This window comes from Labeo rohita, chromosome 13 (genome assembly GCF_022985175.1).
Source record: "Labeo rohita strain BAU-BD-2019 chromosome 13, IGBB_LRoh.1.0, whole genome shotgun sequence".
In the NCBI taxonomy this organism is placed as follows: Eukaryota; Metazoa; Chordata; class Actinopteri; order Cypriniformes; family Cyprinidae; genus Labeo; species Labeo rohita.
In genome coordinates this window covers 20,017,241-20,030,251 of record NC_066881.1, presented here as the reverse complement: position 1 = coordinate 20,030,251, position 13,011 = coordinate 20,017,241, and the positions used below count along the sequence as shown (strand labels likewise).

The following is a 13,011-nucleotide window of genomic DNA, read 5'->3' as shown; positions in this document are numbered from 1 at the left end:
TGACTAAATTTTTAAGACTAGTCTAAACCTTTTATGCAACCGGCCCCTGGTTTCACAGACAGCGCTTAGACTGGATTAGGCCATAGTTCAGTTGGGACATTTATGTAATTTTTATGAACGTGCCTTAAAATATAACATTACTCGTGTGCATCTTAAGTCAAAATAGAGTCACTAAAATGCAGCATTAGAAGTCAAGACTCGGATTTCTTCTGCATGGACCACAAGGTGCTGGTAAATCAAGCTTTTTAAACTCTGTAAATGTTTTCCGAGACCGCATCAATACCAGAGCCTTGGCAAATTCAACAAATATTCAGCGAAGTTTCACTTAAGAGGTAAAAACATTGGTACCCAAGTTTAAATGTACAATGCATATGTGACCCTGGACCACAAAACCAGTCATAAGGGTCCATTTTTCGAAATTGAGCTTTATATATCGTCTGAAAGCTGTATAAATAAGCTTTCCATTGATGTTAGGATAATATTTGGTCGAGATACAACTATTTGAAAATCTGGAATCTCTGGGTGCAAAAAAATCTAAATATTGAGAAAATTACCTTTAAAGTTGTTCAAATGAAGCTCTTACTAATGCATATTACTAATCAAAAATTAATTTTTAATGTATTTACAGCAGGAATTTTACAAAATATCTTAATGAAACATGATCTTTACTTAATATTCTAATGATTTTTGGCATAAAAGAAAAATCAATAATTTTGACCCATACAATGTATTTCTGGCTATTGCTACAAACATACCCCAGCGACTTCAGACTGGTTTTGTGGTCCAGGGACACATATATTGTATAGATTTTATATCTTTTTACAATTGATGTGGTATTCAAGTTAAAATTGGAGCAAAAATGCTTAAAATCCACTGAATGGATTTAACAGATTAGTGTCACCTGTTGGGAAAAAATAAAGAATTATCTGTAATACATAGCTAGTTTTATTTGGCTAATGCAGGAAACTACTGTGGAACAAAATGGCCAAAGTTACATCGTTATGAGCTAAAATGTGTTGTTTGCCTGCTTTTCACTGATAAAGAGTGGTTGTACCATGTCAGTGACTTTTCCATTTGATTCCTGGTGTCAGAATTATATGAAAAAGTGGGTTAATTTGTCTTACTATGTTGTATGATTCAGTCATTTCAAGATGGCCACTAAAAGAACCCAATGGGAGGTTAGCTGACCTCTGCAACATCAAAAATCTAACTAGACACCATTAAGTCAGTTAAGTTTCAGTTTATTTTGCACCAGCTCTGGGTGCACAGGACCGTGAAAGTGGTTCGGCTTTTAGCTGCTAATTAAAGTCCAAAATAAGAGTCAATATAAAATACTTTTTAAGATAAAATAGTCTGACTTTTAACAAATTGTACTTATTGTAATTATTTTATACAATTCATATAATTATTATACCCCTTGCACACAAGCAAGTTTAGTTTAATTAAGCTTTTAGGATAAATTAATATAAATGAATACAGATAACATGCAATTATAAATAAGCTTTAGAATTAGTTAGGGTATCTGTATACGTATTGTGAGAGAAATTTCTGTTTATGAGTGCTTTTTGTTTTGTTTGCTGTTATTACATTCAGTATAGGAGTGAATATACATGACTAGTGGTTTTTAGCTCATTTGAACTCTCTTCTTGTGGTAGTTACCACTGGTTAGAACTTGTTTGCATGATTGACACTTCCTGTTTCTGCTGCATCTTAGTTCTGAGAAATCTTATGTGGACTTCTGTAGTGGTCCCAGCTGAGGGGGAGGGTAATATCTCTATAAAAACCCCACAGAGTTCTTTTTTTTTTGTTTGTTTTTCTTTACTGTTAACTTTGTCCTGGACTATGTGGAGTACCTTAAATTGCCATGAAGGCACACGTTACATATTCCAGTTTAATGTGCAAACATCAATACATTTTAAATAGTGGCTTATAGCTAGAATACTATTTGGGCTGATAAGTTATATTGTAAGTTATAATTGTCTGTGCTAATTGTTAATAGTGATCTGAAAGAAACCACCTTTGTTTGACACATGATGTTTGAAATAAATTTGAACTATTGCTTTTTGGAATGCTTTCAACTAAACCTCAGAGTTACTGAGATATCACCCTTAAAGGGATAGTTCACTCAAAAATGAAAATTTACCCACCATTTTACACCAAACAGTTGACGGTAGCCATTGCCTATACCATTGCATTTGTTAATATCCGTTAGAAGCAGATGATTTCAAAACTGAAAGTATAAATTCAGTCAGTGTGAGTTTTCTGGAACAGAGAACAAGGTCGTCATACACTCTAAAAAGGTACGACACATTTTCTCAAGAATAAATAATTTATTTAATTTAAATACTCTACTGCTTATGTTTATGTTTTATGTAAGTGCATACAGTCTTTATTTCAAAGTGCATACAGTGTTTATTATATTATTTCTTATGTTAATGCTGCTGTTAAATACTGTAAATACCTACTGTACCTGAAAAATGTAAATAACTTTTTTTAATTTGCACCTTTCTTATGTTCTACTCTTTGTTATTTTGCATCTTCGACACAAATATTTTTATTTTTATTAACAGATAAAATAGACCAAAAATAACTACCTTGTGTTTTGATATATCATTATTGTAAAAAAGTACTCTAATCATGAAATAAGTAAATAAATTTTAGTTTTAACATCTGCTGCTGAGTAACTTGAAATACAGACATGTTGGCTGTTTCTCAAACGGAAGGCTGCATTCTCCAGAGGTCTTATTTTATAATATTAACAGTTATAAATTTGACCATTATTCTTAGTGAAGTGTAAATTGTTGTAATATGCTTATGACTCGCAAATTTAATGCTCAGTTAACTGAAAGAAACCAGGCTCGATGACGTATATGCAGCCTGCAAATGCGACCACCGGAGGATGCAGCCTTCCTTTTGAGAAACGGCCATAATGTCTGTGGTTATTTAACATGTTCTTTTGTTTGATAACAGCTGGTGAAAAAATAATGAAAGAGACAATGTTTTAAGTGTATGTGTTAGGCTATTAATTACAGAATTAAATGACAAGATGAATAGTAAGCAAATTAAGTCGCAAGGCACATTGTAGGAGACTATTTTGCTTACACTCTGTCCAATATTGAGCACATGATTTAATTAATTGAGAAATCAGTTATTTTAAAATTGAGAATTGGTGCACGTTTGTTTAATTTGTATAATGCTTTCCACAATTAATTTCATAACATAATTTCAAATAATAAAAAGAAAAACACTTATGCTGTCACACTGTTTATGTTGGTTTCTCCCTCTTATGCCCATATTTGGTTGGTCCTGTGTTCTGTCCTCATTTAATCATCATTAGTTAACCTTGTATCACCTGTGTCTTAATTAAGTTCATCATAATCACCTGTCTTTATAAGTTGCATTCAGTTTAGTGTTTGTCGTCCGGTTTTGTCAATGTGAACGTGAATGTTTCTACCCTCCTGTTGTGGATTTACCTGTTTTGGAATTACCTGTGGATAATAATAAAGACTTTATCTTTGATTTTCGTCTTTGTTTGCTCCTTCCTCGCACGTTACGTGACACATGCACTCAGTGGGCATGCAAATGGTGGCAGAGAAGCAAAGGCGTTAAGGATGGAAAGAAACCTTCAGTAGAGCTACACAGCGCACAATGGCAGATTTGTTTTCAGCTTTTGTTGAATTTTCATCATTTAAATAAACAATATTTTATCTTTACTTTAAGATAAGGACAAAGGTGTTGCTAGGATGTGGCCATTTAAAAAAACGGGAAAAAATACTCCTCCATCTTTAGGTATGGTAAATGATTTATTTTCTCAAATTTTCTCAGTGAAATGGAAAACTTGAACCCAGCAAAATATTGTGCAATAGAAAAGCATTACAACAGTAAAATAGCCCAAAATAAATATTAAAAAATCCAAAAAATTGATGAAATATTTTTTTCGTTAAACAGAGTATGATGAACCCTGGCGGTCCTTGGACTGGAAGTAAGTATCTTGTGTCTTGTGTTGATACAAGTTAATAAGTTGATGCTTTTTATCTTTAATTTACTAAAATGACTATGAGGCTGTAAGTGTTATGCTCAAAAGATACATTTGTAGGCCAACAACTATCTTTTAAAACTCTCTTTCTAGCAAAGATGCAGAGAATATTTTGACAACAATAAACAAGTTCAAACCTGGGAACAATGAAATCAGAACTCTTAGAATTCTTCTGCATGGACCACAAGGTGCTGGAAAATCAAGCTTCTTGAACTCTGTTAATAGTGCTCTCCAGGGTCGCATCACTACCAAAGCCCTGGCAGAAGCAACAGCTACTGGTCGTAGTTTTACTTTAAAGGTAAACCATTGAAACCTAAGCTTAAATGTAATTTTACACTTGCACACACACGTTAGTTTTATGGGGATTCTGCATAGGCGTAATGGTTTTTATACTGTACAAATCGTATTTTCTGTCACCCTGCACCAACCCTACACTTAAACTTACCTAGGCTTTCACAGGAAACTTTGTGCAATTTTAGGTTTTCAAAAAAACAAAAAAAAAAAAACTCATTCTATCACACATCACTGTCACATATCTCATATATCATATATATATATATATATATATATATATATATATATATATATATATATATAATATATATATGCGCCCAATTCACAACAAACCGTGATGCAATTTAAGATGGAGTAGGTCATCTGTTGGATCAGACCACATGCACCACATTCCCCACGTGCATCAATGAGCTTTGGGCCACCCATGACCTGTTGCCGGTCCACCACTGTTCCTTACTAGGACCTCTTTTGAAAGACACTGACCACTGCAGACTGGTAACATCCCACTAGAGCTGCAGTTTTAGAGATGACCCAGTCATCTAGCCATTACAGTTTGGCCCTTGTTAAACTCGCTCAACACCAATTTTTCCTGCACCCCCGCCGCAGGGCTGGGTCTAAGATTTTCCTTGTGCCCCTCGATCATCAATTTTTGTGATAGTTTTGTGATTAATTATATATTAAACTGACCAGAAATGTAGTGCAGTACATCTCCCCCTCACTGACAGAATTTCATGTGAAATGTTCACGCAATATTATAGTAATTTTAGATTCCAACTTGTAAAACCTATTCACATCCTCGTCTTTTTTTATGAGCTGTTTTTAAGCATTCTCACTTCTCAAGACAGCCAAGGACAATCACACATCCACAGCTCTTTAATTGTGCTCTAGTCAAACGCGCTCATACCACTGTTGCCTATCTATTAATCTATTAACTATGCACATCATAACATTAGGCGAGTAGGCTATATTATGTCATAAAATATTTTAATAAGACTGAATTTGTATGTAACCTGATCACGTTTATTAAAAATATATTTTAAGTTGAATTATAACGCTGCATGTCCACGATTATTCAAACAACGAACAAATAATACAGCAAGCAAAGAATATTTACTTCATCAAAGTATATCACTAAGTTCAGTCTAAAAAAAGCTCCAGTTATAATAAATGAAGCTATTTGCAGAGTATGATGAATGTAACTCTAATTTACATCACATGTACTGTACTTTGCACTTTGTTTTTCTGATGAGAGAATTTGCCAAAGTGCACTGAACAAAAGTTTGGCGTATCTGTGATGTTAATATTTAGTAAAATCCTAAAATCACAAAAGCACATATATGTATTGGTTTGCATTTAACACTGTCTAAATTAATTTGAATGTTCATCTATTCCCTCTATTCCACACTTTTCAATAGCTAATAAATACACGTGGGCATTTTACTTTCACTTTCAAAGCCCCAATTCGGTGTCAATTGATTAAATGGACAACAATGACAACCTGACATATATTGCACATAGAATGATTAATTTATTAACAAAACAAATAAAAATACACCATGCTACATATACGCCTAATATAAAATAACAAATAGGCTAACTTACACAAAGTTTAAATTTTAAAAACTGAAAACCAGCAAACAGGTAGAACCAAATCAATTAGAAATGAATGTCAACAGGCTTTTCAGAATTCAAAATATTTTTAAAACAGGCGCTTTTGCTTTTAGTTTGGAAACTAAATCTTCTGCCATCGTCTTGTCTGTCTCACCTCACTCTTCTTGTCATTCAGTTTGACTCACTAAATGAAATCTGACTACTGCTGCTGTCATTTGGCACTCTGCATTGAGCAGCCACGTTCAGTTTTTAATTGTAGTGTCTGTTCTCTAACTGAACTAAATGATTTTTATTGCTATAAAAAATGAAAACGGCGGTGCGGGATGGTGCCACGGTAGGCAAGTGATGTAACTGGTGCTGTAGCTTAAAGGAGAAGTCCACTTCCAGAACAACAATTTGCATATAATGTACTCACCCCCTTGTCATCCAAGATGTTCATGTCTTTCTTCAGTCGTAAAGAAATTGTGTTTTTTGAGGAAAACATTTCAGGTTTTTTCTCCATGTAATGGACTGCTATGCTGCCCCGAATTTGAACTTCCAAAAACTTTTAAATGCGGCTTGAAACGATCCCAAATGTGGTCGTAAATGATCCCAGTCGAGGAAGAAGGGTCTTATCTATCGAAACGATCGGTTATTTTCATAAAAAGAATATAATTTATATACTTTTTAATGTCAAACGCTCGTCTGGTCTTACTCTCTCTCAACTCTGTGTATTCTAGCTCAAGACAGTTGGGGTATGTCGAAAAACTCTGACCGTATTGTCTCCCTCTCCCTAACCCTAACTTAAAAAATCATTTCAAAATCATGCTACATCGCTGCAGAAGTTCCGACCCAGTCTTTGCAAAGTGAACATACAAAGAAGATCAAACACCCTTAACAAAAAAAGCAAAGTTACATAGGACGATTTTGAAGTTGAGGGAAAAAAGTTTTTCAACATACCCTAACTGTCTTGAGCCAGAATGCACAGAGTTGAGAGAGAGTAAGACCAGATGAGCGTTTGATATTTAAAAAGTATATAAATTGTATTATTTTAATGAAAATAACCGATTGTTTCGATAGATAAGACTGCATTTGGGATTGTTTGAAGCCGCATTTAAACTGCATTTTGGAAGTTCAAACCCGGGGCACCATAGCAGTCCATTATATAAAGAAAAATCCTGAAAGGTTTTCCTCAAAAAACACAATTTCTTTACGACTGAAGAAAAAAAGACATGAACATCTTGGATGAAAAGAGGTTAAGTACATTATTTATAAATTGTTGTTCTGGAAGTGGACTTCTCCTTTAACACCGGTAACACAGACTATCGCAACATGCCTAGTTTGGGCTATTTATTATTTGGATTTTGTCTTAAATCCCCCACTGTGGCCCCGCCCCCCAGCACCGCCAAGAGAAAATATGTTCCCGCGGCTATGCTTTTTAAAGTAACAAACAAAAGAAAACAACAAACAATGTTTGGATTTTATTTCCAGTGCACCATACACAAATTTAAGGACAAAGCAGATACTTTTTATCCTTTCACCTTCACTGATATTGCGGGTATGGACAGTGAAGATGCCTCAATGAAGCCTGATGACATTATCACTACATTAAAAGGTCATATCAACGATGGTTACACTGTAAGTGTTTAAGAAATGTAAGCATTAATATTTTTTTGTACAATGTTGTAGTAAACTTTACAATAGCGTATGTATGTATTGCACTTGTAGTTTATTTACTGATTGTCTGCTCAGTTTAACCCACGACAGCCAATTACTGAAGATGACCCAAAGTACATCAAAAACCCTGAACTGAAAGACAGGATTCACTGTCTGGTGGGCATTATTCCTGCTGACACTTTTTCTATGATGCATGAAGTAATTGAGAAAATGAAAGCAGTTCGGGAGAAAGCACGTGATCTGGGTGAGTGATATTGAATCTACATCTTTATTCACAAAAACAGTGTGTTACATGGATAAGTTTTATCCCCTTTTAAAGTAGTGTCTTGCCTTCTTGAGCGTCAGTAAATATTTGCCCTTTTTGAGAGTTCTGTATGAGTTTTCTCAACATCATATAGCTACTGTTGGGAAAAACTCAAATGTTCAGAAAAAAACAAAGAAAGAAAGAGCAGAACTCTATGAAGAAAAGCGAGCATTTTCACTACATAGGACAAAGCAGATACTCATGCAAAACTATCACAAATAATATAAGCTGTCAATTATCATTGAGAAAGCTGCATCATTTGAGTAAATTTCAATATTATGTTATATTGTGGAATATTTATAATTCATTGTATCACAGGTATTCCTCAAGCCGTTATCATGACCAAGGTGGATGAAGCATGTCCACTAGTTAAAGTTAATCTTGAGAAGATCTACACAAGCAAAAAAATAAAACAGAAGGTATAGTACTTTAACTTTGTGACCGATATAATAGAGTTTCTTGTACTTGCCTTGAAAAATGTTTTGATATGTGATATCCGATGATTAATTCTCTTTGCAGATGGAGGAGTTGTCTAACAGTCTGGGAGTTCCTGTGAGCTACATTTATCCTGTGAAGAACTACCACGAGGAACGTGTCACTAATGCCAAACTGGATGTTCTGATTTTAGATGCTTTGCAAAACATTGTTAACTTTGCCAGTGACTATGTGGAGGACCAAATAGACCATAAATGAGTACCTGGATGATTTCTGAATTCCAGATTGTATAGCATGTGTGTGGTGTGTTTTTGTTTTTTGTTGTTGTTTTTTTTTGGATGAGGCAATGCTATGCTAAAGTGCATACATGAAATACTAGACTGCTGTTAGTATATATATAGATATACTGTTATATAGTTGTATAGTTATAGATAACATTGTTATATCAATATTCGGTAAAGATAGATATAGGTATTCATGTATTGTTTTAATAATTGTGTAGCTCATTATTGTACTGTGTGTTTAAAATTTTCTTTAGTGCTCCATATCCATTTGCTAATATCAGTAAAGATGTGTGTAATGATAGTGTAATAGTCTTTCTTTGATCTGTGGGTGAAATATGCTACTAAATCTGCTTCTAGAGATAAGTATTTTATAAGTCATTGTTCTTATAATGTTGTTCTGCAGAATATTCAGATATGTTGTTTTTTATTGTTGTGTCCTGTTGACATATAAATATACATGGAAGGGACCCTCATGAAGGGATTCAATTGTTCAGTTTAATTTTGTAATGTCCCTATACAAAGGGTTCAAAACTGTGGTTGGAATTCACTCAGAAATACTTACAATCCTGAAGTCATCCCCAACTTCTCCCAGCAACTTTTTGGGATTATATACACCATTGTTATTGTCTCTCCTGTGGTTGTCTCTTTTTTTAGTTTGAAACTAAAAAAAGAAAGTGTCTTTTGTTCTTTCTTTGTTTGTTGAAAGAATGTAGTGGAGATAGCATAAGATGGCTCTCTTTGTAGACATCCTGAATGTTTTATATTGCTAACTTGGGTTATCTACTTTAACTTGAGGAGTCACTGCTTTTATTTTTTAGCTCTGTATAGCAAAACATGTTAATAAGATTGATTGAATTGGAATGTTACAGTTTGTGTCAAAAGATATAGCTGATATAATTATTGTCAGCTGGTGATGATGATGTCACATATTGATGCATGAAACTCAAAGGTCTTCACACTGGCAGTTTTTGGAATTGACAGCCGCGTTTACTTGTGAGTGTTGAAATGTCCCGTTCACACAGCAGCTTACAGTCGCTTTTCGAATATTGTCTGTATGAACGTGCAACAGGAGTCGAGCCCGTATTCCTTACAAGTAACCATAGTAATACAGACCAAAGCAATATCAAATTTGGCAACGTTCGTAAAACTGAAAGTATTACCAGTTTCTGACACTCTTAAACATACACTCTTAAAAATAAAGGTGTTTCACAATGCCATAGAAGAACCTTTTTTTTTAAAAGAACCTTTAACATCTGAAGAACCTTTCTGTCTCACAGGACGTTCTTTGTGGTGAAAGAAGGTTTTTAAGATTATAAAAAGGAAAGAAAGAGATGGTTCTTCATCAGTAACTACTATTTTTTTACACCTCCCAAAGAACTACTATATACAGGTTCATAATTAATGTGAATGATGCAAAATGTATCATTAATTCTAAAGTAAAGATCATGGTAACCCACTAGTAATGACTGAAATCTTTGTAAGCTATTGAGGTATATGTAAGGTTTTAGATAGTAATGACTCAAGTATTACTACATCCTTCTAAAGCAATTATTAATTATTTGGATCCATATTCTAAATTGAAGATCATGGTAACCCACTAGTAACGAATAAATTGTTACCAAAGCCATCAGAAGTATGACTATCCAGAACCTTATAAACACCTCAATAGTTTTTAATGACTTTAGTCATAACTAGTGGGTTACCATGATCTTCACTTTAGAATTAATGATACATTTTGCATTATTTACATTAATTATGAACATGTATATAGTAGTTCTTTGGGAGATGTAAAAAATAGTAGTTACTGATGAAGAACCATCTCTTTCTTTCCTTTTTATAATCTTAAAAGTAGTTACTGAGTAGTGAACTACCATGTTCAACTGAGTGATATGACTTACTGATTCATTAATCAGAGTGTCTGGTTAGTCAATAGTAGTTACTAGAATGTTAATAGTGCATTAGTCATTTGTTCCTGTGCAGTTGTTCATTAATGACAGAACCGTATTCTAAAGTGTTACCGAATCTTTGACTGAATGGTTCTGTATTGAAACAAAAATGGTTCTTCAGTGGCATTACTGTGAAGAACCTTTTAAAGCACCTTTATTTTTATGAGTGTTAGTCCAATCTAGCTGCAAGTTCATCTATCAAATCATCATTAACCGACAGCAGAGCATTTGGATATAAAACTTTCAAATGACACACAGCTCATTTTTCCTTCACTGTAAGTTACCAAAACCACAAATTAAAGTACACAGCACATGGTTGATGCACGTTTGTACAGCAGAGCAGCTCTCTCGCACTGAATAATGTGACAGACAACTAGTGTCCAGTCCTGTTCTGTTCACACAGTGCATGTGCTCCAAGAATGCGTTTTTGAGTCCTGAAAATTTACGGGTGTAAGTTCGGTTATAGAATTTGGTTGTCACACCCGTGAACATAACTGTATTAAGAACTCAGATACGGCATTGACAACCGTATTCTGCTGCTGTGTGAATGTGGCCTTTAAAGAGAGTTCCAGAAATCTTCCTCACTGGCCTGTATCTCCCTCAGGGACTACATTATCTGACTGATCTGTCATAAGACTTTTGTCAACAACCTAATGCTGTTTTGTGAAAATCATTTGTTTTAAAATAATGCTTAACACATATAAACTAAAAGGGTCTTAGATGTGACGCAAATATGAAGATATGGCGTTTGGTATGAAATATAAATTTTATCTTGTCAATACTTATAAAATCAAGTTCAGAAAGAAATATTTCCATGTGGACTCAAACCTGGTTTTATTATGTCACTGGTGGAGTCTAAAAATGTATAGAAACTTGCTTTTCGCATTCTCACCATTCTCTCTCCTTCCCTCCTCAATCCTCATGCTAGCACATGTGACCCTGGAGTATAGATTGAGCTGCAGTTGATTGCTGTTGGTGTGTTGTTCTAATGTTGGGTCAGAGAGTGTTGTGTACTTGATCAGGTTAAGAATGACTTAGATTGATGGCTGCCCCTGAAACCTAATATCCTTTCCCTCTATGGCTGATTCTCTGATGAATGTAATCAGGGACAGCTACTCACAAGCTGACAGCAGGTTAGATTTCTCCAGATCAATGGTGATGTCCTCTGTCTCTTAGAGTCTTTCTTTATAGCCAGTCGCTGTTAAAAATCACACCTCATTCACTCAACTGTATTTATTGATTAGGAAATAAGCACTTGAGCTCTGTATATGATTTATGATTGATAGATATATACATAATATACAATAGATAGATAGATATATAGATAGCACAATAGCACAGCTGTGTGAGAAATAAGTTGCCTCCGACAGCAATCAAATAAAATAGAATAAAATTAAAATAATTTATAATACACACATTCTCACAAGTTTGCATTTATTTGATCGAAAATGTGCTAAAAACAGTATTATCAAATATTATTATTATTATTATTATTATTATATTTTGATACATTTAAAATGTACTTTAAATCAGCCGTTATCACTGTGTGCTGCGTAATATTTTTACGGTGTGCTGCGTAATATTTTTTCTTCATTTTGAAGAACATTCTAAAAATCTAAAGAACCTTTTTCCACTATAAAGAACCTTATCTGCATTTGAAAGGTTCCATGGATGTTCAAGATTCTTCATGGAACCATCAATGCCAATAAAGAACCTTTATTTTTAAGAGTGTATATATATATATATATATATATATATATATATATATGCGTATGGGTGCACGTAAGTTTTTCAGATTGCGTTTGGTGCTCATGCTGCACATAGTGTGACCCTTTAAATATAACTAGAAAAAATAAAATTAAATATTAATAACAGTATTATTGCACTTTATTTAGTTAGTTTATATTTAAAATAAAATAATAAAATAATAAAAAAAATGCGATAATACTATTTAAAATAAAAAATAAGTATTAAATAAAAAATGCAATTATTTTATAGTACAGTTTTAAAAAATGCTATTTACATTTTCTTTTTTTTTTTTCTTTTTTTATAAATGCATTTTCAACATTTTTAAACCTACAATAAGCAAGCTTTTATTTTGATGGGTTGCTGACAATAAGATATGTCCACTACTGGTTATTTTGCCTGCCGAGTGAAGTGTGTCAGTGAATGAACCTTTTGCTCTAAAACCGGCAGCGCGTAGCCTAGATTTATGCTTTAAATTTGAATGGAAATCTTATACAGTATTACAGTTAGTCGATCTAAAACGGTGATTGTGCATTAACAGCTTTCAACCATATTGGTACCAGTGTTAGGAAGAAACTAGTAGCATGTAATACAGTTACGTAATTTAATTCCAAAATAAATGTAACTGTAATCAGTTAAAGTCACTTAGAAAAATGTGTAATTAAATTAGTTGCTTATGAAAATGTGTATGATTACAAA

At 33.6% G+C, this 13,011-nt stretch overlaps 1 protein-coding gene across 1 annotated transcript; it reads left to right on the top strand.

Moving 5' to 3' along the window:
• The first annotated feature begins 2,170 nt into the window (after window positions 1–2,170).
• Window positions 2,171–9,106, top strand: LOC127175450 (interferon-induced protein 44). Its single transcript, XM_051126520.1, has 8 exons — window positions 2,171–2,300; window positions 3,721–3,789; window positions 3,949–3,982; window positions 4,130–4,334; window positions 7,412–7,558; window positions 7,673–7,841; window positions 8,220–8,320; window positions 8,421–9,106. The coding sequence occupies exons 2-8, from the start codon at window positions 3,744–3,746 to the stop codon at window positions 8,592–8,594; spliced, it is 876 nt and encodes a 291-aa protein (XP_050982477.1). The 5' UTR covers window positions 2,171–2,300; window positions 3,721–3,743; the 3' UTR covers window positions 8,595–9,106.
• Window positions 9,107–13,011: the final 3,905 nt, after the last annotated feature.